The sequence below is a fragment of the Gymnodraco acuticeps genome, unplaced genomic scaffold (genome assembly GCF_902827175.1).
Source record: "Gymnodraco acuticeps unplaced genomic scaffold, fGymAcu1.1, whole genome shotgun sequence".
Lineage (NCBI taxonomy): Eukaryota > Metazoa > Chordata > Actinopteri > Perciformes > Bathydraconidae > Gymnodraco > Gymnodraco acuticeps.
Window position 1 is genome coordinate 4,701,468 of NW_022991154.1, and position 27,143 is coordinate 4,728,610.

The 27,143-nt window shown below is 41.4% G+C and overlaps 1 protein-coding gene and 1 long non-coding RNA gene across 4 annotated transcripts in view; both read left to right on the forward strand.

Annotated features, from left to right (window-relative positions):
• Positions 1–27,143, forward strand: part of phactr1 (phosphatase and actin regulator 1) — a 77,617-nt gene that overhangs the window by 27,383 nt on the left and 23,091 nt on the right. The window contains exon 1 of one of the 3 annotated variants that reach the window (XM_034237330.1): positions 26,052–26,418. The exons of 1 other annotated variant lie outside the window; for it this stretch is intronic. In XM_034237330.1, coding sequence (XP_034093221.1) covers positions 26,121–26,418 — 298 coding nt within the window. In that variant the 5' untranslated portion in view covers positions 26,052–26,120. Of the gene's footprint in view, positions 1–26,051; positions 26,419–27,143 lie in introns of those variants that run through there. One more of the 3 variants, XM_034237331.1, reaches the window with a different exon arrangement.
• LOC117560484 lies at positions 8,700–10,005 on the forward strand. Its single transcript, XR_004571168.1, has 3 exons — positions 8,700–8,749; positions 8,862–9,474; positions 9,555–10,005. It is a non-coding gene; the product is annotated as an uncharacterized LOC117560484 (long non-coding RNA).

Sequence of the window (27,143 nt, forward strand, 5' to 3'; positions counted from 1 at the left end):
TGATGTCACAGTACATAAGTAAATATAAGCGGGGTTAAAAGGAAAACACTTAGCACAGTTTAGTTTTAGTGGTCAGTTTCTGTATATTGATCTGGTTATCCACTCCAAGGAAGTGTATTCTTATTTATCATTTGGTTGGACACACTTTCCCTCTCACAAAGTGTTTACAAACCTACTAGGAAATAGTATGTAATATACACTATATTTTAATAGTCCACTGCATTGAATGCTTGTATGAAAGAAATAATAGTTTAACGTCTGGATAATGATGCAATGTTTGCCCGGCTGTTTAATCCATTCTTAAAACAATATATTTTTTAACTAACTTTATTAGCATGTTAAACGCTAATGCGTGTTTTGAATGCATTAGCTTGGTGGCTGGCATGTGCCACAGGTCGTAGTAACTCACAGTAGTAAGCTGGATCGATACTGAAATATCATATATCTACTTTGTTACGTCTGTCGCCTTCCTGGTCGTCTTAACTGTGTTAACCTGTGTTGTATGTAGAGATGTCCCTCCGATCACGTGATTTTCAAAAGATCGGAATCGGAAGAAAAAAATCGGGGATCGGGATTTCTTTTTTTTTTATAAAATATTTTATTATTTTATATAATGTTACAAAACTAAAATGGCCATGTTCACGTCTTAAAGTCATCCTGAGGCCTTAGTTTTGGTCATCACATCATGTATGTGTTGCTTATTTTGGGCTTGTTTTCAGACCTGGTTGCTTATTTCTCTCAAATCTGGCAACAGAGTGGGCGCACTGTCTAATAGTAGCAGTAAGCTAACGAGAGGCTACGTTCAGCTGGTGACTCGGGAGTGGGGACAGAGAAAATGTCAGGAAGTATTATAAAATTGAAAGCGAAGGCAGTGTAACAGCCAGATGCAATGTTTGCAAGGCGGAGGTTCCGCGTGGTGGAAAAACAGAGCTACGTTCAACACGACCAATCTAATACGCCAGCTGAGAAACAAACACCAACAACAACACGACGAGTACACAACGGCCACTCGGGTAACGGCACTGAAACAACCGACACTTTCAGAGACTTTTAAAAGGAAAGAGAAACTGCCCCAGAACAGTGAAAAGGCCAAAAAAATAACAGCCGAGATAGCTGAATTCATCGCGTTGGATGACCAGCCGTTATCTGTTACCTTTTTTTCTCTTAATGCATTGCATAAAGATCGGATCGGGAAAAATCGGTATCGGCAGATTGTCAAAATCAAATGATCGGAATCGGATCGGGAGCAAAAAAAGGTGATCGGGACATCCCTAGTTGTATGTAAATTAGCTGTGCGGTTGCCCTGACGTGATTGGCTGCCATCTCCTGGTCCGCCCCCTGAAGATTGTGATTGGAGCACGCCGGGCCCGACGCACTCCAATCGCAGCGCACAGCCGGCGCACACCTGCTGGAGATGGATACAAAGCCTGGGGACAATTATCACTCTGGAGGCTCTGACATGTGGACAGACGCCTCTCGCTACTTGCTCTTAGAGAATTATGTTAACTGTGGTTAAACTCGTGTGATTAGTAGTGTCTAGAGTAGCTTAGTTAGAGTGTAGAGTAGCTTAGTTAGTGTTTAGAGTAGTTTAGGATTTTGTGACTGTTGCCTTTTAGTTTAGCTGTGTTTTTGTACAGTCTCTTTTGTTAGTTGTACCACTTTTAAAGTGAGGTTTTGTTTTGTTTCTTATTTAGTGTAATAGTGTTTATTCTCCTGTATGCAATTAGACTCCTTTGTTAGAGTCCTCCTTTTGTTGGTACTTTATTTAATTCTGCGCCCTTTTGCCCGTTGTTTGTGCCAGGCTGCCTGTCCTATTATTGTGTTACCCTGCTATCTAAAATAAACCCATTATAATTATACCAATTCCAACTGGTGTGTGTTGTTTTCCTCTACCCCTAGAGGGGGATGTAACAACTTGAATAAGTGATCGTTTTAAATAAAGAGAATTTTTCTTCTGTATAATTGTGTGACATTGTTTAATTAGCGCTTATCATTAGGACATGCGTAGCTATTTAAGTCTAATCCATTCATATCATCCTGTGTTTCCCTTTGTTTAGACGCAGTGTTTCTCAAACTTTTTCATACCAAGGACCACTTAACCAATAAAAAAACACTCGCGGACCACCTAACTCCACAAATATCCAAAAACATCATTTTTACAAATCGCCTGAAAATGGTACAAACAAGTGGCCACATGTGTGATGAAGGTGTTTATCCGGGCTATATCTGCAATCGAAAGTGAAACTTAAAGCTCGTTCCATTGCGGAGATATTCCCGCGAGAGTGCGAAAAACTTAAATAAATGTATTTATTTCAAATGTGAAAATGTACCAATATACTCACGGACCACTAGGGGGTGCTCACGGACCACCAGTGGTCCGCGGACCACACTTTGAGAAGCACTGTAGGAGCAAAGAAGGCGATATGACAACACAAATTAAATGCACACCGATACCTTGATTAATATAACATATTTTCTGGGTTTGAAAATAGTTTGAAACATTTGGAATAATGTGGATCTTGTCGTTTTTAGACATTGTAAGGCGGAAATGTTACATATTATACCTTTTAAAGTACGCAGTATGTCTGTATGGCGAAGGCGACATACAGGAGACAGAGAGAGGGAGAGGAGAGGGGTGAGTCATATCCCGGTGATATGCCAAGTCTCATATTCACACATTTGCAGGAAGGTACACACACACACACACACACACACACACACACACACACACACACACACACACACAACCCACACACACCACAAACATGCACACACAAGCTCCTACAGGCTCTACTGTTCTTTTTTTTTTTTTTTTTTTTTATTGAGTCAGGCACAATGAGTTTACATTTATACAGTCAATATTTTTATTTATTTTTCCCCTTTCCCTCCCTCCCGGTCCTAGCTAGTAAAATAAATAACTAACTAAATAAATAAAATAGATACCTGTATAGGTAAAAGTAAAGTAATATAGAAGATAATATTAAAAGAAAATGTATAGATAATGGAATAAAGAATAGTATCAGTAATACTTGTACCCATATACTCATATGTATACTCAGTATACCCACATGTACACATGCACATACACACGTACCTACATACATACATGTATACAAAGACAGAACAAATAAATAAAATAAATAAAAAAAATTAATATTAAAAAAAAAAAAAAACAATAAAGAGACACAAGGAAAAAAAACACACATATATTCATAGTTCCCCCTCTTTCTCCTTAATGTAGTGTCTTAAGTTCAGCTATGGAAGCTCTCACAGAGCCCAGACAGATTCAAATAGCTTTGAGGAGCCCCTCAGGTTATATTTAATCTTCTCCAAGTTCAGGTACAACATTAAATCTTTAAGCCATAGAGATGCTTTAGGTGGTATAGAAGATTTCCATTCTAGGAGTATTCTTCTACGTGCTAAGATAGATGCAAAGGCTATACTGTCTTTAGTTTTCCTCTTATCATTCGGTGGCCAGGTAGTACTCCAAACATGGCAGTTTCATGTTGGTGTCAATACCACGTCCAAGGCCTCAGCGAGGTGTTTGAAAATGCTTGTCCAGTATCCTTGTAGGCGAGGACAAGACCAAAACATATGAGTCATGTTTGCTGGTGACATGTGGCATCTGTTACAGGTGTCCGTAACATTTGGGTATATCTTGGAGAGTTTAGAGTTGGTGTAATGGATACGGTGGACAACTTTTAGTTGCATAAGATTAAGCCTGGCACAGGACGTACTATTCTTCACTCTCGCTAATGCGCCATCCCAGACCTCATCATCTATAGCTTGGACTAGTTCCTCTTCCCAATCTTGTTTGATTTTACCAAGCGATGTTTCTGTGAGACGGGAGACGGAATTGTAAATCCTTTTTTGATTGTTAGAGTCCAGAATTGAGTCAATTATTGAATCCGGAGGGATATTGGGGAAGGAAGGGTTGTTTAGTTTAACCCAGTTTCGGACCTGGAAGTAGCGAAATAGATGAGTGCCTGGAAGTCAACATTTGTCAGAGAGTAAAGCTACCGAAAACATTGTTAATGTAAAGGTCCCTTCCTCTGATAAGACCTAATCTCTGCCACATAGAGAAGGCCCCATCAGTGTGAGGGGGGAGGAAGAGATGGTTGTTGCGAATGGGACTATGTATAGAGGATCCACAGAGTCCATGAGCCTTTCTGAATTGGGACCAAATTCTTAGGGTGGAAACAACAATCGGGTTATTTGAATGTTAAGTTGGCCGGCTGGGTAATGTAGATGTGAGCAAAAGCCAAGAGTGAGGTATTAGGACAGGATTGGCTTCAAGCTCACACCAACTCCCATGTTGGTTCCTTAGTCCATAGAATTACTTTGTGGATATTGGCTGCCCAATAGTAGTGTCTTATATTTGGAAGCGCTAATCCTCCTGTAGATCTATGCCTTTGTAAAAGCTCTTTCCTAATTCTAGGAGTCTTCCCTTGCCATAAAAAAGAGGAGATTAGTTCGTCTATTTTACGAAAAAGTGATTTTGGTAGGAAGACTGGCAGACATTGAAAGAGGTACAGAAGCGAGGGAGAACGTTCATTTTGATACAGTTTACCCTCCCAGCGATAGTTAAATGTAAATTATTCCACCTTTCCAAATCATATTTGAGCTTGTCAATTAGTGGTGGGACGTTATCTTTGTAAAGGTCTGAGAGTTTTCCACTTATATTCACGCCTAAATACTTAAAATTACTCCTAGACATCTTGAAGGTGAAGAGTCTATCGGGGATCTGAAGGGCCAGGTCATTACGGGGAAACACTCACTCTTGGAAAAGTTTAGCTTGTACCCTGAGAAGGTTCCGAATCGGGTTAACAGATCTATATCTGAGGAATGGTAGATATAGGGTTAGAAATGAACAATAGTAAATCGTCAGCGTATAAGAGAGTATGTGTTCAGAGCCATATCTGGTAATTCCCTTGTGTAAAGCTGGCCGATTTAAGCGCAATTGATAGGGGTTCGATTGCCATGGCGAATAGTAACGGGCTTAGAGGGCAACCCTGGCGAGTACCTCTACCTAGTGTAAAATATTGAGAACTTATCCCGTTAGTACTCACTGAAGCCTTGGGTGAAGAGTATAACAATGCTATCCACGACACAAATTTGGATCCGAGGCTGAACCTCTTAAGGACCTCAAATAGAAAGCCCCACTCCACCCTGTCGAACGCTTTCTCTGCATCCAATGAGACCACCACCTCTGGTGTCTCCTTGGATGCAGGAGAGAGGAGGATGTTGAGAAGGCGACGGATGTTGGAGAAGGAGTGTCGGCCTTTCATAAACCCAGTTTGGTCTAATGATATGATGTACACAATGTGGATACAATTACTTCCGCCTCAGTCAGAGTTTGTGGCAACGTTCCCCGGTCCAGAGAGTCCTCGAACATTCTCAAAAGAAGGGGGGTCAATTTATCAATAAATTGTTTATAAAACTCAATTGGATAAACCGTCCGGGCCCGGGGCTTTGCCACTCTGGATCAGCCTGATCGAGTCAGCTATTTCACTAGGCTTCAGAGGTTGATCCAACTCACCCTCCTGAGCAGGTGTTATGGACGGAAATTCCAGATCATCCAAGAATTTAGTTCTGTCCGCATTATCGACCGGGGCTTGTGAGGCATAGAGTCCAGAGTAAAAGGTTTTAAAGGTGTCGTTGATAACAGATGGGATTGCTGTGAGTTCACGAGTAGGGGTCCGTATTTGTTTAATTTGTTGGGAAACCGACTGGCTCTTAATTTGGTGCGCTCGGAGACAACCCGCCTTCTCCCCATGTTCATACTGAAATCCACGCGATCTTAAAAGCAATTTCTCAGTCTCTTGCGTTGAAAGTAAATTGTAGTCCATCTGAAGATTGTGCCTTTCCTTATCTAGTTCAGGGGATGGACATGTTGAGAGTTGGCTATCTAGTTTAGCTATACTGCCCAAAAGTTCTACTGTTTTTGCTTTTTCATTTTGTTTTGCCTTGCAGAGTTAGAGATAGTCTCTCCTCGGATCACAGCTTTTAACGTCTCCCACAAAAGAGATGGTGAGATCCCATCAGACATGTTGGTTATAAGGAAATCATCTATAGCTTTAGAGATTGTTAGAGAATAGTGTGCAGCTCAGTCTCCAGGGGGGACGTGTCTTTTGTAACAGTGTGAATGAGAGGTAACAATGGGGCGTGGTCGGATATCACTATGAGTGAGTATTCTATGTTTTTTACAGCGGGAAGAAAATAGTTATCGATAAAAAAATAGTCGATTCTCGAGAATGTTTTGTGAACAAAGGAGTAGAAAGAAAACTGTTTTGCTTTGGGGTGGAGAGAACGCCATGGGTCCACACATCCTGTTTGACTCATAAATAGTGAGATGGCTTTAGCCGTTTTAGAGGGGGAGTCCCGTTTTGGGCTAGATTTGTCTAAAAGCGGGTCCATTGTACAGTTGAGATCACCGCCCAAGATCAAATGGTGGGAGCTTAGGTCTGGTAATAATGATATCACCTTTCCCATGAATGCTTCATCAACCCAGATGGGCGCATATAGATTGGCGAGAACAACATTGACATTATTGAGGGAACGAGAAACTATCACAAAGCGACCTTGAGGATCCGCTATAACCTCAGTCGGGCTGAACTGTATTTTTTATGCATCACAATAGCTGCGCCTCTTCTCTACTACTGAAATTGGAATGAAAGGTTTGGCCAACCCATGATGCCTTTAACCTATGGTGGTCCTTAGTGGTCAGATGAGTTTCCTGTAGAAAGGCAATTTCCGTTTTAAGGTGTTTTAAGTGGGAAAAATTCTGCCTCTTTTAACCGGGGCATTCATGCCCTTAACATTCCAGGAGACAAGTCTTAGACATGCTTCACCATTTCCTGTTAAATTAACCATCATTCTTTCACACACAGTGACGTCACGAGCTACCCACAATGCAACACGCGCCATATAATATATATAAATGCGCCATTTTCCTGGAGGTGCTAATATCCTGGAAGTGCAAATATAAACAGCTAGCTAACTAGCCAGGCAGAGCGCAGTAGGTTTTTTTTCTGAATTAACGACCGAAGAAATCGCTGCATGTCTTCGGATTACATCTCTGGACTTGAGGGGTGTGCTTTAGGTCGTTACCAGCGTAAACTAGAGTGTGTGGGTTGTTACAGACTGCCTGCAGATGTATGGAAAAACGACAGTGGCCTTCGTCGATTTTGGCTGCATCTACGTCTAATTTCTGGAAACACCAGGTGAATACCCCACTTGTCACAATAATATTATCATGCCATTGCATATATGTGGTATTTTAGAGTTGACTAGATATTGATTAAGGCAATAGACTATGATATTCAGTACAGGAAGCTTAGCAACACCTAGACGGTGTACGGCTGCTTGCACCTCGCGTAAAACGGCGCAGACCGGAAGTACGGTGTCGCGCTCGGCCCAATACCCGTATGTGTGTGTGAAAGAATCAAAATATGAGCCTGAAGTACATGAAGAGGTAGTATGCAGCCTATTTAATGGAAAGCAGGAGAAACGAACAACAAAAATACAAAAAACTAAAATAAACATATAGTAGGACCTAACACCCAAATTCTCCCCAAAAAAAGAAATGCTCTCAAAAAGGAGAGCCAAACACACATTCCCTTTCCTAAGCTTGTTCCTAAAACGAGAACTAGCAGCAGGACTCCCAAAAAATATGTCACTTCCGTATGACATTAACCTATAATCTAACTTATGTTCCTGAGCAGACAGGGCTCCTATCTCTACAATTGGTCTGACATGCAGAGTAAATAGTCTAGTTTCGTTTGTAGCCAATACAAAGTTAACCGCACAAACCTGAGATTGTTCCTAGCAAGGCTTGTTTCCCCCGGACCGTGCCCCTTTAACACCGGAAGTGGCCATAGTAAACATCACACAACAACAGAGAAAATCTAGTGCACATGCTGGATAACAACATCCAGTGACGTGCGGTGAGGTTCATGGCTGGTGAGGCACTGGCTGCTTCTCAGGTCGATTAAATGAAATCCTTGCTTCCCTCACTTGCGTCGTTTCCCTGCGTCTAGTCCCTCCCATCAGGGAAGCATGGAGGGACGCAAGGAAACCACGAGAAGCAGGGAAATGAGTTTTAAGAGCAATGGGACGTCCTTTCCTCCGGAGCGTCACGTGAAGCGACGTCCGTTTGTGATGACGCTGCACAGCTGTGTCGTCTGACAGCAGCTCTGTCCCCGTTATTTCCAGAAACCACCCCCTCTGTTAGTACACATTTACTGACATAAACATTAGTATCATCTGTTGTAGATCCAAATACATGAAATAAAATAAGAAGTCATTCTCAAAAAAGATAAACGCCATTCTTAAAATGTATTTAAACGAACAATAGTTTGATTAATATTGATTAGAGTGCACAATAGGAATACAATTATTCAGAGAACAAAAACAGATATGTTATCTATCAAAACCCAGTTAGATTAACATTCATTGGACTGCACACTTTGTTTGTTTGTGTGGAGCAAATTAACATTTTAAATAGGACTTAATGACTGCGGTTTGGCAGCTGAATTAAAAGCTAAGCAGGTAAGTGAAAAACTACAAGCTGAAACCCATTAAGGTAATTTAGGAAGAAGGTTCCAATATACATGTTGGATAGAAAGAGGTTTAACCTTTCCAAACACAACATGTCTGATGCCATGGCGTGCATTGCAGTAGGCCTTGATGTATGGAGCAGTCCAGGCGCCGTCGGGCACGACTACAACAGGCTATTGGTTTCATGGAGGTAAGCTGCAGTATGAATGGTTTCACCAACAACAGCAATTTCATGTAAGATCAATTAATTGTCAGTTTAATAAAAGCTAGGTGCTGAAGGTAACATGTATCTCTATTTGCAGACGGATGTCGATCCCATAGCCATTTTAAACCCTCATGTGCCAGTCCTTGCGGCGTTCTTTGATGGCCAGAAGGACCTCATGCAGGACTACAGACTGGGGCGCCAGTCTCTGGAGGCCCTGCTGAGGATCCTGCCATCAAAGAACACACAAGGCTGGTCACATGAGGTGAATATTTTAATTACCCTTTATTGGTTGGCACACGGCTTGTCACAGTGTGGTGTCCCGAGCCTTTGATGTCCCCAAGTCCACCGTCTGCAGACTGGTGCACACTGGAGTACAACAAATTGCAGCCCTTCGCCAGGAGGTCATCAAACTGCCCCCCCCTGGAGAACTGGAGGAGGTTGGCCAAGAGTTTGCAAGGCTGGCCAACAGCCCAGTATCTCCAGGTGTGTGGGGGCCATTGATGGCTGCCATGTCCGCATAAAGACCCCCCCAGGACCTCTGGGCCAGGATTACCTCAACAGAAAGCTCTTCCCATCCATACAATTGCAGGCAGTGTGTGATGGGAAGGGCTTCTTTCTCAACACCTTTGTTGGGTATCCTGGCTCAGTCCATGACACCAGAGTCCTGAAGAACAGCGCAATTTACAAACAGGCTCTGTATCCTCCCTCAGGTGACACCAAATATTCTTGTTAATACATCAAAATCCATCAATGACTTTTAGTATACTAAATATGTTCTCTCTCTTTTTAGGATTCTTCCTTTTGGGTGATGGTGGCTACCCCTGCATAGAAGGACCTGTGGCCCTCATCACCCCATATAGAGAACCACTGCAAGGGAGGGTGCAGAGCCGCTTCAACCAGCATCATGCCAGGGCTCGCTCCATCATAGAGCGGGCCTTTGGCAGGATGAAAAGCAGGTGGAGATCGCTGTTCTTCAAGGCTCTGGAGGTCCACCACACCTTTGTCCCCTCAGTCATCACCGCCTGTGCAGTGCTCCATAACATCTGCCTCACAGCGGGGGACATCCTGGAGCCTGAAGAGGATGTTGGGGACATTGGTGTGGTTCCACCACGTCTGGTGAGGGGGGATCGAGGCGGAGATGGCCAGCGAGACCGACTGGCAGGGCTGCTCTCTGCTCCATGTGTGCAACCAGTTGAACTACAAGAACATGATTATTTGTAGGACTTGGGGACACGAAGGCCTTGGACACTACACTATGTGAAAAGCTGTGTGCCTTCATTTGCGGTTTATTGCGTTGTGATGTTTATAATTTAACAAATAAAGGAACAATATTTTGACAAACAAAGTGTATCTCAATGGAACAATAACAACGTTGCAAAAACTTAGAAACAAAATCATTTATTTACCAATTTCTCAAATAAATCCAAAAATCTTTTTGTGTTAGCCTGATTGGCCTCAAAGCGTTCCTGCTCTCGTTGGGCCTCCTCTTTCAGAAACTCTAATAGGGCCCCCCTACTTGCCCTCTTCTTCTTGGCAGGCGGGGGACTGAGAGAGGTGGATGGCTCTTCATCCAGTGTAGTGGTGCTGCTACTTGTGCCAGGCTGCCCAGGATCCTCCTCTTCCTCCATTGCCTGGCCACAAGGAGCGCCCCAGCTCCACTGGATGAAGAGCCAATCCCACTGGGGGCACGTCAGCCGAGTCCATCAGGACTGGAGGCTCCATGGAGGGCCGACTCCCAATGGCTTCATGCATCAGGGAAAACCACGACCATGTGGCTGCCGTGGCCTCCCCCGCATCTGTCCCCGTCCCTGTAGGGGGGGTTTTCAGCTCCTGAGGGAGAACAAGGAATGTATGAGTCAGATGAAGACACAATAGAAATAGCTGCATTGTATGCATCTAGAAATACAATATCTCACCTTATATTTTCTTTTCAGGTTGTCCCACTGTTTTGCCAGTTGGGTGAGAGTGAGCAACTCCTCCAACTCCATCTTCTGCAGAACCTCTCTGTGGAGTAAACCATTTCTTAAATTATAGCATCCAGGCATGCAAAGTCTGATTACTTCTGACAATATGCTTCATGCATAATAATTCCATGACACACTCAGGTTCACTGTGGTTCATTCACAGTAGTGGTTACATTGATTATCATACCATGCACCAAAACAACATTGTCAAACAACTCATGTAGAACTGTAGCTCACCCCCAGGCCTTCTTGGCTGTGAACCTCTTTCCTGTAAACAGGTGCTCATTGTCAGTCCTCTGTAGAATGAGGGCTCTGGTTTGGGCCTCCGTCCCTGTTTAAGGAGAATTATGTTATACATACATCAGCAAAAGGAAACCTTAAGCCATTAACATTTCACTCACATAATGCTGCATATAAATGACAGCTTAATTATTGAATTGAGCCGATTTGAATGTATTGAATTATTTATTACAAATACATTGTGACTGCAGCCAAATGAATGATGGTACCTTAGTTACGTCTGTATGTGGCAGGTAGCCTAGTTAAATGAAGAAACAAGTGGTTTCCAACCGAAATATGTCCGATAAATAACGAATGCTGCGTGTGTATACGCACGTTATGTAGCCTATTGCAAATCTTGCCTTTAGTTGGGCATTTCACATGAACATTGTTGAGAAAATAAAGCGTTCAATAACAGAAATATATGAGTTGTGGTTAAATACATGTGAACAGATGTTGCATTATCGTAACGGTATCGTTGTAGGCATACAAATAACATGAAGTAATAGGTACTTACACTTGTGTAGTTTTTCTGCCGCCATGTCTTTCAAATGTGCCAGCTGCATGCTGGAGGCAGGGCTTTTAAACCGAGTGAAATCAAGGATTCATGCCTCAGCTGTGATTGAATGGAAATGACAATAAATGAAACTGTAAAACGAAAAAAGCGATCATGAAAATGTTTCCAATAATGATTTTTGACCACTTTTGTTCAGATCACATATTTGTAACTAAATGATACATTAATTGAAACAAAACACGGTATAAACTGAGGAGTGAGTGAGTCCCGTGAGGTTCATGTGTTTTCTTCACTCCGCTGGGAAACTGCTCTCATGTCAAGAAGCATCAGATCAGTGCATGCACTGCCTCGTCCAATCAGTGAGCGATACACAGTAAGGGGGCGGGGTGAGTATCTGAGGATTTCATCGGAGGATGGTCTGGTGGTTCCTCGGTTATCGCTCCTCCGTGATCGCTCCTCGCTCCTCGATCCTCGGTCCTCCCGCAGAAATAAGAGCCATGGGACGGTACTCAAGATGGCGCAGGCAAATCAACTTCCGGTGAGACCGAGGAGCGAGGAAATGAAAATAGTCGACCTGAGAAGCAGCCACTGACTCTTTCAGAGTCAGATTTACAAATATTATATTCTGACCTTAATCGAAATATTCTGTTATTTTCAAAAGCTTTTTTGGTCTGATGTTTCGATTCATTTTAAACAGGCCGTTCAACAAAAGGATACCCACAATCTAAATATTGGATTGTTCTTTCTTAGTAAGAACCAATTTTCATTACCAATGTGGTCTTACCTTGACTTGAAGATGAAGTCCATGCTATCCTTCTGGACAACAATCTCTATTACTTTTTTGTAAAAGTCCTCCTTATCTTCCTCGAGTTTCAAAAGTCTAGTTTGTTGTTCGCGTCTATACCGTCTCTGCGCCGTAGAATAACAGTAGCAACAAGGACCTGTGGGCTCACGTGCGCCCCCTTCAGTGCGGCAGAGGTTATGGCTGCCTCCCCTGGTGCTTTTTTCATTGCCGTTGTACGGTGAGCCTAAATATCATATATACGTGAAATAAGTTATTTAGAGACTATGGATGGCGAGGATAAATGTAATAAAGGGATCTACAAACATTACATTGGTGACCTACAGTGAGATGGTGCAGGCATGCGCTGAGGGCCCGCTTTCCAGCCAGTTTCTGTGAGGTGACGCATTCTGAGGTGAGGCAGATCTCATCTGTGCCTCACCTTACCACACAGTAAGAGCACAGCACTTGAGCGCGCTCACAAAATAAGTGCCCGCGCTAAATTAGTGCCCGCGCTCCAGCCAGTTACTGTGGGCCTTTTTTTGCTGATTTTGACTATAAGAAGCGATTGGAATCATACAGAAATCACATTTACAACACAGATCAGTGGAGACATTTTATTATTATTACTATTTAGTTTTTCTTTAGTTGTTTTTCCGTTACATTGTAGTATGGCTAGTCTATGAGTATGACAGGTGAGGCTCTGCCTCCCCTGCCTCCCCTGACTGCACGTCGCTGACAACATCCATCCATACCTCACGGTGGATCCATATCAGGATATCTTAATACAAACAGACTCAGGTTAAACATTTCAACTTCACCGTTTCCTGAGATGTCCGTTTGTGAGTGTTTATTTGCCGTGCATTCAGTCCAGAGAAAGTCCGTGCTCCACAGCCTCCCACTACCCCGGCGGGACAATGCGTTGGATGTAGAAGTCCTGGGCTTTTTGCGGACAGTCAAAGTAGTAGTCGTCATTTCTAAAGGAAACACGAAGACGAGCTGGGTGCAACAGGCGGAATTGTATTCCTTTCTGGTAAATAGAATTCTTGATGGGGATGAACGCAGCTCGCTTTTTGGCTAGGACGGAGCTGATATCAGGATAAACTCTCAACTCGGTGCCGCCGTAATCCAGTTTGTGTTGTCTGGCCCATTTTAAGGCTCTACTGTTCTGTCAAGGACAGTACACAGCGGCTCCAATCACAGAGACGAGGGGGGGGGGGGGGGTAAAAGGAGGGAGGGTGTTGAAAAGCGAATGGCTGTGAGCAAAAAGTAGATAAAAAACGGTATGAAGATGAGAAAACCTTGAACTTTGTGTTGCCTTCAAACTCCTAGACTTGTTGTGTCTTTCCTCATCTCTTCATAATTCATTCAGTGCTGTAGCTGTGTGTTTGATGCTGCTTTCATACTAAAAAGATCTCCAAACAGGCAGAGAAAGTAAAGAGAACATGTTGTCATAAGACACATTTCAAATGTTTACTTAACCTGTTCAGTTGTATTTATATTGCCCTAAATAACATGTTTCCCTCTGTCTGTAGCCCCTTGATTTGGACAAAGGAACACGTTTTTTTTTTTTAAATAAAAGAAAGCACTACAGAGGATGAAGGGTAGTAAAATGTCTTTGATTTCATTCAAGTATGTTCACTCTTCAGCCCTAGACTTTAACGCAAGATGTACATTTTATGTGTATAAGGTCGAGGGCTGTCAGGAGACCTTATACACATTAAATCTACAAGTGAGAATCGTTTTATAAGGGCTTTCAGTCAGCACTTTCAGACCTGTAGCAAGCACTGTTGCTTCTGCAGCCCACTGTCCTAACAGGCAAGTGTCAATCATAGCAACACATCAAATGAACCAAATTGGATTAATCAGTTGTTAATTGGTTAATCCATCCATAACTGTTCCGCCGCTTATCTGGGTCCGGAACATGTAAATTGATTGAGTAAAACACAAGGAAGTCTTGTTGTATATGGCTGTGAAATATTGACAAAAACTGTCAATATGTGGATAAATGCCAACAAATCCAAGTAATTAATAAATAATGTTAGGCCTCTTTGTCCCTACTGGTTTCCCATCAGTCTTTGAACTCTATAACTGTGAAAAGGGATGACATTATATTAATAGGTGTTAGGAATTAAGCTACATCGCTGAGACAGTTTTGATGTTTATGTAATTTGCCTCTTCTGAAGTGACGATAATAATGATTATCGAATGATAATTTTGTCAATTTTAGTGAAGTTAGAAAGCACTGCATCATGTTAAGACTCTTCCATCCACTCGAAACAATGAACTTCTGTCACCCAGAAACACCCAGAGCTTCAGATTTGCCGAAGCAAGTCCTTGGGCAGTGAAGCCAGCCAGCATCTTAATCAGGGAGTCTGGGTGGACAGACGAGCTAATGGGAAAACAGAGGTTAAAGTAGCAGAGTGATGAAGATTAAATGGAGAAGGGAGCCTGTTTTGGACTCCAAACAGCCGGTCTCCACCTCTCCCGTCTCAGTGGCAGAGTAGCACATTCACTTTGAATACTAAATCTTTGTCAGGACTGTAGTCTCAGTTCGGGGCCAAAATTAGCAGCATCATCATCAGAGGCCGGAGGATGATTCATATGTTTTCACTAATGGAGATAGAAGCGCAGATGGGAAGAGGTGGTGATATGTGGGGTAATGGATGGTCATCAGATATAGAGAAGAGGGGGGTTATCGTCCATTATGACATTAATCAAGCAGCACACTAATGACCAGGAATTAAACCTCTTAACACAAGAGGAGCATAGTTTAGAGCTTGAGATGGAATTTCATATTTATGGTAAATGGTAAATGGACTGTACTTATATAGCACTTTATCCAGTCTTTACGACCCCCTCAAAGCGCTTTACATACTTACATGTCATTCACCCATTCACACCCCTTCATACAGAGCAGTACCCACTTGCTCTAGGACCTAACATTCACACACATTTCACACACCGTTGGCCATGCCATCGGGAGCACTCAGGGTTAAGTATCTTGCCCAAGGATACATCGACATGTTGGCTGCACGGGCTGGGATCGAACCCACAACCTTCGGGTGAAAGACGACCGCACTCTCTCGCAGCCACAGTCGCCTATTTAAACCCTCTACAAATAAAAAAACTTAACACAGCTGACTATTTGAACAAACAGTGATGTGGTCTCTCAGGATACTTGAACGACTCGTGTTTTTGGTAGGTAGTTGTTTCTTTGAAAACGATCAAGCAATGGGTTTTTCTAATAACTGTGACCTTGTTTCAAAAGTCCCAATCTAAAATTGGATGTACTGTAGGTCCCCTGACGTCCAGCCATTATTTTGTAAAATGTTGTTTTAGGAGCCCTTGAGTATGACCATTTGATTATCTTCATCTTGGTTTTTTTTATTGCAGCAACAAAAAACATATTGGGTGAAGCTTGGGAGGATCGAGGGCCCCAGCGTGGTTAGGCACAGCTAAACACTAATGCTAACTAGCTAGCTAGCTAGCTAATCTTGATTAGCAGTGTGCATCCGCAATTCACGCTAGCTGTGATATTAGCGAGTGTGGTTCGGGAAAAAACATATTTTAAAACAGAGAATTCTTACAGGAAAAAAGAGCTACATGTTTTGATACTATCTAACACTTATACTCTGATAGTTGTAGTAACACCAGGGTAGCAAATTGTCAATCACAGGGTAGGCACGCGCTGAAACATGTCCTCCTTCATCGTCTATTTAACTCTAAATGACACCATGATTTTGTATAAGTGATCATCATGCTGGAGACTGACTTGAAATGAAAACCCTTTACTCTTTAATTACGAGGATAAGTGAGATGTCGTGTCATTTTCTCAATAACTAATAAAAGGCAAAAATATGTCCATCCTTAAAAACAATCCCATGCTGTACACATATTAAACTCTGTCATGTATTGTTTACATCCTTCTCATAGTATAAGAGTTAGTGGACACATTTGGTGTGTGAGTTTTCAGGCAGACTTTAACCACCATGGAGATGTGACTCGTTGCTCAGGCAGATGAGATTGATTCTTTCAAGCCATCTCCGATAAGAAACTCTGAGGGTTTGCTGTGTGCAGCTGTGGTAAGATGAGAAGTGGACGCTTCATGAGAAAGACACGTCTAGAAGATAGATGCTGTTGGACAGGATGATTTATGGTGAGACAAACGTAAGGAGCTCAGTTGCTCACAGATAGAAAAATAATGTGACAGCTGTGCCACACACCACAGGCCGTCTCAGTGACGATGAGCTGACATCTTTGATGTGACAAGCACACCTGTGGTCTCATGCGAGGTGCTTGCCTTCACACATGTATTTCTGTCTGTTTCGTATGTGTGTGTGTGTGTGTGTGTGTGTGTGTGTGTGTGTGTGTGTGTGTGTGTGTGTGTGTGTGTGTGTGTGTGTGTCACCAGCACATTGAGCTGTAACCTGCCAACCCTTGTGCCCCCCACTTAAAGAAACAGCCTTTCTGAGGGACTGACCAATAAAATACATCACTGCGCTCCGACTTCTTGTGGCTCTTTTTTAGGAGAATTTAGGGTTTCAAAATCAGATTAACAAAGCAGAGGCTGGGATCAAATGAGACAGAGTTATCGTGGGTATGAAACGAATATGACGAAGTACAACAAAAACAACTTCATCTAATTGTACTGCCATGTAAGCCTTTTTATTTTAAATAATGTGATGGTTCGAAACACTGGTGCTGATTTCCTAAGGATATAAGTTTGACATTCCCTCAGTCATGACTGCATTGATTTATGCTCCAGCATTTAAATGAATAATCTTGTGTGCCACTTACCTATAAACTCACCCTGGACCATTATTATTTGAAGACATATTGTACATAACAAGTTATCGCTTCACGAGACATTTAAGGAATAACTGCAGTATGCATACTGGGAGCTTAAACCTTAGATCTTAATGTTGCAGTCTATGTGAACAAAACTCTAAAGTGATTTTAAATAAAGGGGCTCTATAAATGCAGTCCATTTACCTACATATTTACATTGACAGTTGTACATTGACTTTATTTATAAAGTGCTTTTCTAGTTAACCGACCACTGAAAGTGCTCATTAAAGGTATCTCAGATTGGGCTTTTTGTCACCAATTGGGTGTGTGGCAATTAAACTCAGGAAGTCTCTGATGAGAAAATGCCAACAGATCCAAAAGTATGGGTATCTCGGCCTCTGCTGCTTTGATGCAAGTAGTCTTTTACATACAATTGGTTGATAGATAGATAAATAGATATATAGATATATAGATGGATAGATGGATAGATGGAGGTAGGTAGGTAGGTAGCTGGCACCATGTCCTTTACCCCCGCTCCTCAACGACGCCCACCAAAATCACTGCGGAGACGCGCACCATCTCCCCCGTCCTCATCACCGCGCCTACGTCAACCACCTCCCCCCCCTGGCAGCATGTCCTCTACCCCCGCACCATCTAGCCCGTCTCCATCACCGTGCCTACGTCGACCACCTCCCCTCCCTTCGAGGGGGTTTCTGCAGTCTCCGAAGCCTGATAAGGATGTGTGTGTACAAAACACAACAAACTCTTACTGATATGTGATGGGTCCAGGCACAAGGGCGTATGGCACTCTCAACTCTTTCCAGGACATGTCGGGGCCCTGCCTGCCAGTAGCTTTGCCGATATCTGTGTTGATAGGTAATAGATTAAGAGCGGTGAATCATAGAAACAGGAAGCGCTCAAACGTTTGTGTGAGTGTATCTAATTTAGCAGTGATTCCATGTCAGCCACAGCTTGTTACAAAAAACATGACTGATAGTGTGTTTAACAAACTTAAACTAGCTTTATTAAATGTCAGGTCTTTGGCAGGAAAAACATTTTTAATCAATGATTTAATCACTGAGCACAATCTCGATTTTATGTTTTTAACAGAAACTTGGATTGAACAAAAATAACAGTGCAGCTGTTCTTATCGAATCAACCCCTCCCAACTTTAGTTTTATGAGTCAGGAAAGAATACATAAGAAAGGGGGTGGAGTTGCTATTCTGTTCAATGATTCCCTTCAATGCAGGAAGACATCGTATGGAAACTTTGATTCTTTTGAATATGTGGCCCTTCGGCTGAAATGCTCCTCTCGAGCTCTGTTCCTAAATATCTATAGACCACCCAAATACTGTGCAAGCTTTTTTGATGACTTTACTGAACTGCTGTCTATAGTGTGTATTGACTTTGACCGTCTAGTCATTGTTGGTGATTTTAACATCCATGTTGACAACCCCCAGGACAGAGGGGCTAAAGAACTGTTTTGTGTTCTTGATAGCTATGGACTGACTCAGCATGTGAAGGAGCCCACGCACAATAAGGGGCACACTCTGGACTTAATTATCTCAAAGGGTCTGAATATCTCTAAGGTTGTGGTGACTGATGTTGCACTCTCTGACCATTCCTGTGTTTTCTTTGAGAGCTCTATTTCTGTTCACAAAAATGTTCAAAAAGAGGTAACCACAAAGCGATATTTAACTGAAAATACTAGGGAAATGTTTACTCAGAATTTCTCTTCCACACTTGCCCCTGCCAACATCTCAGTAAATGAGCTAGTAGATCATTTTAATTCAAAAATTAAAAATATTATAGATGCCATTGCTCCAACTAAGGTAAAGGAAGTGTCTGGCAAGAAAATATCTCCATGGAGAAAGGCCATGACCGTGAAAACAGAAAAAAAGAGAATGTCGAAAAGCTGAACGCAGGTGGCGAAAAAACAAATCTCCAGGTTCACTTTGAAATCTATAAAGAGAGACTTGGCCTTTATAATTTGGAATTGAAAACGCACGACAATCGTTCTTCTCTGACATCATTACCAAAAACAAAAACAACGCACGTGCCTTGTTTGCTACCGTCGACAGACTAACTAACCCCCCAGTGTCAGTAGCCTCTGAATTCTATCCACCAGGGCGTGCAATGATTTTGCCTCCTTTTTCACTGACAAAATTCAGAAAATCAGACAAGCAGTCAGTTGCCTCTGCATCAGGAACAGCAAATGTGTTGTCCCTATCTCCACTTAACATCAATTCAGACATCATGACACAATTCCATCAGATTAATGATAAAAACCTAGAGGACATTATTCAACTTCTGAAATCCTCCTCTTGCTGCCTTGATATTATTCCAACAGGATTTTTCAAAGATGTTTTGCCTTGCATGGCCTCAGATCTACTTCATATAGTAAACAAATCTCTTCACTCAGGTATTTTTCCACAGGCCCTGAAAACTGCAGTCATTAAACCGCTCTTAAAAAAGAATAATCTAGATGCTTCAGTAATGAACAATTACAGGCCCATATCAAACCTCCCATTTCTAGGTAAAATCATTGAAAAAGTTGTTTTTCAACAGTTGAGTAATTTCTTGCATTTAAATAACTGTTTTGATGTGTTCCAGTCAGGCTTTCGTCCAACCACAGCACTGAGACTGCTCTTGTAAAGGTCTTTAATGACATCCACTTAAACACAGACAGTGGCAGAACTTCAGTGTTAGTATTATTAGATCTCAGTGCTGCGTTTGACACTGTTGACCACAGCATATTACTAGACCAACTGGAGAACTGGGTGGGACTTTCGGAAACAGTTCTGAATTGGTTTGAATCCTACTTAAAGGACAGAAACAACTTTGTTTCTATAGGTAAATACACATCTGAGTTGACAAATATGACATATGGGGTTCCTCAAGGCTCCATCTTGGGGCCTCTTCTCTTTAACATCTACATGCTACCACTGGCTCAGATAATGAAGAACAACAAAATAAGTTACCATAGCTATGCAGATGACACACAAATGTACGTAACAATTTCACCAGGAGACTATGCTCCAATTCAAACACTGAGTAAGTGCATTGAACAAATCAATGACTGGATGTGTCAGAACTTTCTCCAATTAAACAAAGATAAAACTGAGGTAATGGTTTTTGGAGCCAAGGCAGAACGTATAAAAGTTAGCGCTGAGCTTCAGTCTGCAATGTTCAAAACAACAGATAAAGCCAGAAATCTAGGTGTAGTCATGGACTCTGACCTGAGTTTCAACAGTCACATTAAAACTGTTACTAAATCAGCCTACTATCACCTAAAGAATATATCTAGGATTAAAAGACTAATGTCACAGCAGGATTTGGAAAAACTTGTCCATGCTTTTATCTTCAGTAGACTCGACTACTGCAATGGTGTCTTCACAGGTCTCACTAAAAAATCTATTAGGAAGCTGCAGCTAATTCAGAACGCTGCTGCTCGAGTCCTCACTAACACTAAGAAAGTGGATCACATCACTCCAGTTCTGAAGTCTTTACACTGGCTTCCTGTGTGTCAAAGAATAGATTTCAAAATACTGCTGCTGGTTTATAAAGCACTGAATGGTTTAGGCCCCAAAAATACATTTCTGACCTCCTGCTAAATTATGAACCATCCAGATCTCTCAGGTCTTCAGGGACTGGTCAGCTTTCTGTCCCCAGAGTCAGAACTAAACATGGTAAAGCAGCGTTCAGTTATTATGCTCCAAATATCTGGAACAAACTCCCAGAAACCTGCAGGTCCGCTGCAACTCTTACTACTTTTAAATCCAGGCTGAAGACTTTTCTTTTTGTCGCTGCTTTTAATTGAACTATTCATATCTTAGACTGCACTGAACTTTTATCCATGTACTTTTTTTTTCTTTTAATGTTTAATTGCACTGTAACTTTTATCCATGTATTTTTTCTTTTAATGTTATTTTATTAGCTTTTCTTTTTAATGACTGATTTTAAATGCCATTTTCTTAATCTCTTTCATTTTTTGTAAAGCACTTTGAATTGCCTTGTGTTGAAAAGTGCTATATAAATAAACTTGCCTTGCCTTGCCTTGCCTTGCCTTGCCTTGCCTTACCTTGCCTTGCCTAGGTAGGTAGGTAGGTAGGTAGGTAGGTAGGTAGGTAGGTAGGTAGGTAGGTAGGTAGGTAGGTAGGTAGGTAGGTAGGTAGGTAGGTAGGTAGGTAGGTAGGTAGGTAGGTAGGTAGGTAGGTAGGTAGGTAGGTAGGTAGATACTTTATTGATCCCAAATTGGGACATTATTTAGTTACAGTAGCAGCAGTGTGTTCAGGCATTAAAATCTTAGGAAATAAGTATAAACATAACAAAATGGAATACATTTTAAATAAAAAATAAAGGGCAGCAAGTCTATTTTCTGTACCTAACTATAGTAGAAAGGACACAAACTACAAGAATACTCAATATAAAATGTTCTAGAATCTATATCATTTTAGACCACAATATATTACAGTAGCAAAAAACATATACATATGATAGTTTATGAATTACAGTTGTGTAAGTAGCAATTGTGCCAGAATGTTCATGGTTGTTCATCATGGTACTGGAGGGGAGGAACCAAAACGATGGAGCAGTGAGTTCTCTGCCAGCCAGAGGTGAGGTGTATAAAGTGTCATTGCTGTTGGCAGGAATGATTTCCTGTATCATCCTGATGATGGGAGAAAGATAGAAATAGGTTATAAATCTATGTATTGGACAATGTCTGGAACTGACTTTCTGGCGGAAATATGGGATCACCAATGTCTGGATGAATTATGTTCAGAACACCATGGATATTTGTGTAATGCCAAGAGGTGGGCCAGCACGCTAAAAAAGGGCCGACCTGCATAATGAGCATCTTTACAGTTAATGTGTAGGTAAAGTAGAAATGTTATCAGCTAAATGTGCTACTTCCTGTAACTTAAGTGTACACCAATCAATGCTCTTCTTTGTCACTTCAGTATGTAATGTGAATCATACCTGCAGTCATATACCACCTTTGCTCCAGACACAAACTATAGGCCTCAGCCTTTGTATAAGAGAGGGAGCCTATATATGTATTGATCAGCCCTACACCAGCAGTGCTCTGCTCTCACGTCTCCTCCTCATTAGAGAGAGACACAACAGTGAATGGTGCAATGATTCAGGCCAGTCATCAGAATAAGAATGGGGGGTGAGTTTAACTCTTTAACTGTCTTCTGTAAGCAGTTGTGCGAGTAGTGACTGCATTTTCCTCCACTGCTGGTTGTTACTGTAATCTGAAGGCTTTATACTCACTCCTCACAGGAGGCTGTGTGTGCTTGTGCACCCCAGCTCAGTGTTGTAACATGGAGGAGATAACAGTCGGTCCTGATGAGACTGTGGGTGTTTCTCAATCGCGAGGATGCTGGCTTGGTAGTCGCGTATTTCCAAGTCACTTACTTCAGAAACGAAGCAAGTATGCTTCCAAGCCACGGCTTCGGAAAACGAAGAAGAATGGAACAGGCTAACAAGTGTACCACTCTCTCTAACGGTTTCAACATAAACTGTACCGAAAATAAATACCCCACGATGTCTAATTATGAACTTGCTTTACTTTCACGGAACACATTTTTGGTGATAACAAACAAATGTAACAAAGTAACATATTTACCAACATATTTTCTACTCCACTACATACTTACATTTAAATGTGTGCTGCGTCTGTTCAGCAATTCTCCGCAAGGTTTTTTTTAAATTGGTCCGTGCGCAAAGCATTGTGGGGATTTTAAGGACGCGAAGTCTACCCATGTGCAGCCTCGAAATTTCCCCTAAACCAAGGACGCGGCCTCGGTGGAATTCCAAGTATGCTGGAGATTGGAACAGCCCTTCGGCGGCACTCGATGACGTAGCATCCTTGAAATATTGGCTTGGAAGCCAGTATCCTCGAGATTGAGAAACGGCCACATACTCCTCCTCACCAGTCTGCACCCTGTGGCTCAGTCTGTCCCTGTTTGGAGACACTGGCCATTTCTCAATCTCGAGGATACTGGCTTCCAAGCCAATATTTCAAGGATGCTACGTCATCAAGTGGCGCAGCAGGACCTCACCATTCCAATGTCCAGCATACTTGGAATTCCACGAGGCCGCGTCCTTGGTTTGGGGGATATGTCGAGGCTGCACATGGCCCATGGGTAGACTTTGCGTCCTTAAAATCCCCACAATGCTTTGCGCACGGACCAATTTCCCCAAATCTGTGGCGGAAAATGTATGACATATGACGCACACCTGCACACTTGCTAGCCTGTTCCACTCTTCGTTTTCCGAATGCCAGGAAGGATTCTTGCCTAGCTTCTGAAGGAAGTGACTCGGAAGACATGTGCTACCAAGCAAGCGTACTCGCGATTGAGAAACACTCACTGACTAATTAATTCCCTTCTTATTTCTTGTGAGTGAGCTCCACCTGCTGTCAGAAACATCTAACTGCAACCTCTGACTCTTTGTTGGCCTCCGCAGAAAATAACCAACAATGTCTCACTAGCATATTGGCTTGTTCAGTCAGTTTTTTTTTTATGACTTTCCAAATTTGACTTGCTTTTATCCATCAAGAATCTAGAAGCTGGTTTCCATGCCCTCTGACATTTTTTATTTTATTTTTTTTTATTTAGCAGACGTACACACATGATTCAATGTGTGGATTTAAGGTGGATGAAGGATGTTAACATTGTCAAGTATTATATTAAGAGTACTGCAAAACAAATGAATCCTCTATGTTTTACCCTTGCCTTAAAAGAGTGTATGTCCTCTTTTTCATGGAGCACATCATAGTAAACTCAAAACACATGTCAGACTGCTTACTCCTCGGAAGTGTGAGATCATTGCTTCTGTCTCAGCTGATCCTCATTTCCAATAAAGCTCAGACTTGATTTTAAGATCCTATTGATTCCTTTTAAGACTTTCTGTTTGCTTGTGATCTCGTTATATAATTGAGCTTTTAACCCCACATGAGTCAGAGTACAATTTAAAGGAAAGTGTCCTTAACTGATTTTAATTAATCCCTTTAAAAAAAAAAGATATTTGTGCTATTCTTTCAATATTATGATTTGTGTATTTACCTTGGAAACATTTAGACTTAAAAAAAGAGTGTATAATACATTGAGGGTGTTGAGCTGGTGTATGAAAACAATAATGGTGCCAACTGTGTTCTTTTGGTAAATATATATATATTTTTTAAATAATCTAAAAAGGAAAAAAAAGAGCAAATATATTGAAAAAATATACAAAACAAAAATGATATTTATATATTATTTACATATGTAAAAAGATACTATGATACAGCATTTGAAACTTCAAGCATTACTGTATTTTGTTAAAAAAAAATCTCAGATGAATCATTGAACGACGGTTTATTCAAAATCCCTCTATATTCCTCATCCCCCGGTGCTTCCACCTCATTGGCTACCACTACGAGGTTGAAGAGCAATAGCGATCCATCATTGGCTGAATCTGTAAAGGAGATAAAGTTCAGCCAAAGAGACAGATTAAAACCGGAAAACAAGTAGGCCTTCAAAATAAAGGATTAGCTTTGACTAGATGGTGTGTCAACATGAGATTATTCTCATTGGCTAACCTATATTTCATTGTAAATTACTTTGAGTGCTGCATGTTTTAATAATGAAAAGTGATTTAAATGTAGAAAACATTATTTTATCATTGTACATTGCACTATTCTCTTTAAACTATAATACAGAGCAATTGAAAGTGGGAGTATGAGCAGAGACTCATAACTGCAGCACTGACCTAAAGTAATTGCTATGTAGTTGTTAAACTAAATGAAGGAATCCGGAATCAATGGGCATGCAGATTTTCAATTGAATTTACAGAATAAGAATCACAAGTGTCAAATAGTTGATGTTTTTTTCTGAGTGACTAGATGGGGTGTCCTGCTATCACCCTGGAGTGAGATGAGTCTTGATACTGAACAGTTTTTGATTTATTCTCATTTTAACACAGAGGGATGATAGCTCATATATGAGACTTCAAAGGTCTTTTATTTTGAAACTGTACATCAGAATGTCCTGATTTTTTTCTAAGTGACTAGATGGGATGTCCTGCTATCACCCTGACGTGAAATGAGTCTTTGACACTGGACAGTTTTTGTTTTATTCTCATCTAAACACAGAGGGATGATAGCTCATATATGAGACTTCAAAGGTCTTTTATTTTGAAACTATACATCAGAATGTCCTGATTTTTTCTAAGTGACTAGATGGGATGTCCTGCTCTCACCCTGGAGTGAGATAAGTCTTTGATACTGGACAGTTTTTTTTTAATTCTCATCTAAAAACAGAGGGATGATAGCTCATACAATAGATATTTCAAAGGTCTTTTATTTTGAAACTCCTTACATTTTACATTCACTCATTTATAATGTGGTAGTTATACGTAGTTTGTTTTAAATAATTATTGATCACATTATATAGTACATATTTCTTAATTTAATATGTTTGGTATGTTATTTTGGTGTATATGTTATTGACCGAGTAAGTGCTTTTATTTTGAAGGCAGTGTTTCCAGGACTCTACCGTAATTCATAGGATATTCACGCACCGCAATATCACGTGCGGGCTGGCTTGACTAGGTTTTCCCGAGTGGAGGCTGGCTTGACCGCAGTACTTCGAGTGATATAATTACTAACAAAGCACTTATATACTAATAAAGGACTGGCTTATCTAAAGCCAGTTGAGTAGCACTTGAAATGTTTTGGCTCTATGAAACCTGATGTAGGCTACTTATATGATTCTGTTTTCTTCAAGTTTGTATATTCTTGGTCGAATGCACTTATTGTAATTCGCTTTCGATAAAAGCGTCAGCTAAATGCAATGTAATTTAATGTAATGTAAAATATAGCTCGATAAAGTGCTTTTATTTTGTTTGCTCAAACCGGAAGTCGTTTTCATAATGGCTGGCTTGTTTAGTAGACAGAGCTGCAAACCAGTTGAAATCCCTCTCCACCGGAGCAGAGCAGAGGGCGAGAGGGTCCTGCCCTGCAGTACAGCTGGAATATGGCGGGTCGTGGAGGCGACGTGATGTGTTCATGGTCCGGATCTGCGGCCAGCGAACAAACATGTTCAGCGGCGTCCGACGAGCAGAAACCAAAGAAGAGGAGCAAAGCTTTCTCCCTGACCAGGATGAAGTCCCGCAACATCTCGGGCAAACAGCTCCAGCATCAGCCCGCCGTGCACAACAACAACATGCCTTTCACGATCCACTGCCAGATCGGGAAAGAGATCAAACACATCTGCAGCAACTGCCGGGGAGCCGAGCAGCGGCGCGGTGAGAGGACCCGTTTCAGCTGGCTGGGTGAAAGGGGAATGTTGGGAGGAGGGGGTTCTTACTGTACTATTTAAAAATGATTATTGTCATATGCCGGTGGCCGCTCCCTGCCTGCCTGGGGGAGATCCACAGTACCGGGATCAGCACTCAGATTAACGTTAGCCCTGAACGTTGCTTGTAAATTACTGTATTTTCTTAATAGTGACCTCTAATGAGCATTTTGTGATTACTAAAGCATGTTGAATCAATTTAATTTCTGATTTAATGTTACTTTGAAGCACGATTTATTTTGTTATTGTTATTTGGTCCACTTTTGTAAGACAATACTGCAATATTATTACTTTAACAACAAGTAGGGATGAAAATGATTGTCATACCATTTCTTATTAATTCAACAACAAACAACATGTCCACAGTCTTAATATATGTCACGTGGAAGATCAAACTGTAGTGCTTGGTGCAGACCACGATTGTAAGAAAACATATTAAATTCAAAATATTTCAGTAATATTAGTTACATTCCCCACTACCCCAAAAAAGACGTCAACCTGCCAATTTAAGTTACTTAATTACTTAATGAAAATATTGATTATTTGTTCTTGTCCATGAACCACTCTCTTTTTTTAAATTAACTTATTATTTTTTTGCCAATAAAATGTCAGAAAATTGCCCCAGTTGCTCGTGGTGACCTCTTCAAAATGTGCTTTGTCGAACCAACAGCATCCCAAAGATAGTCTGTTTATAAATCTTCT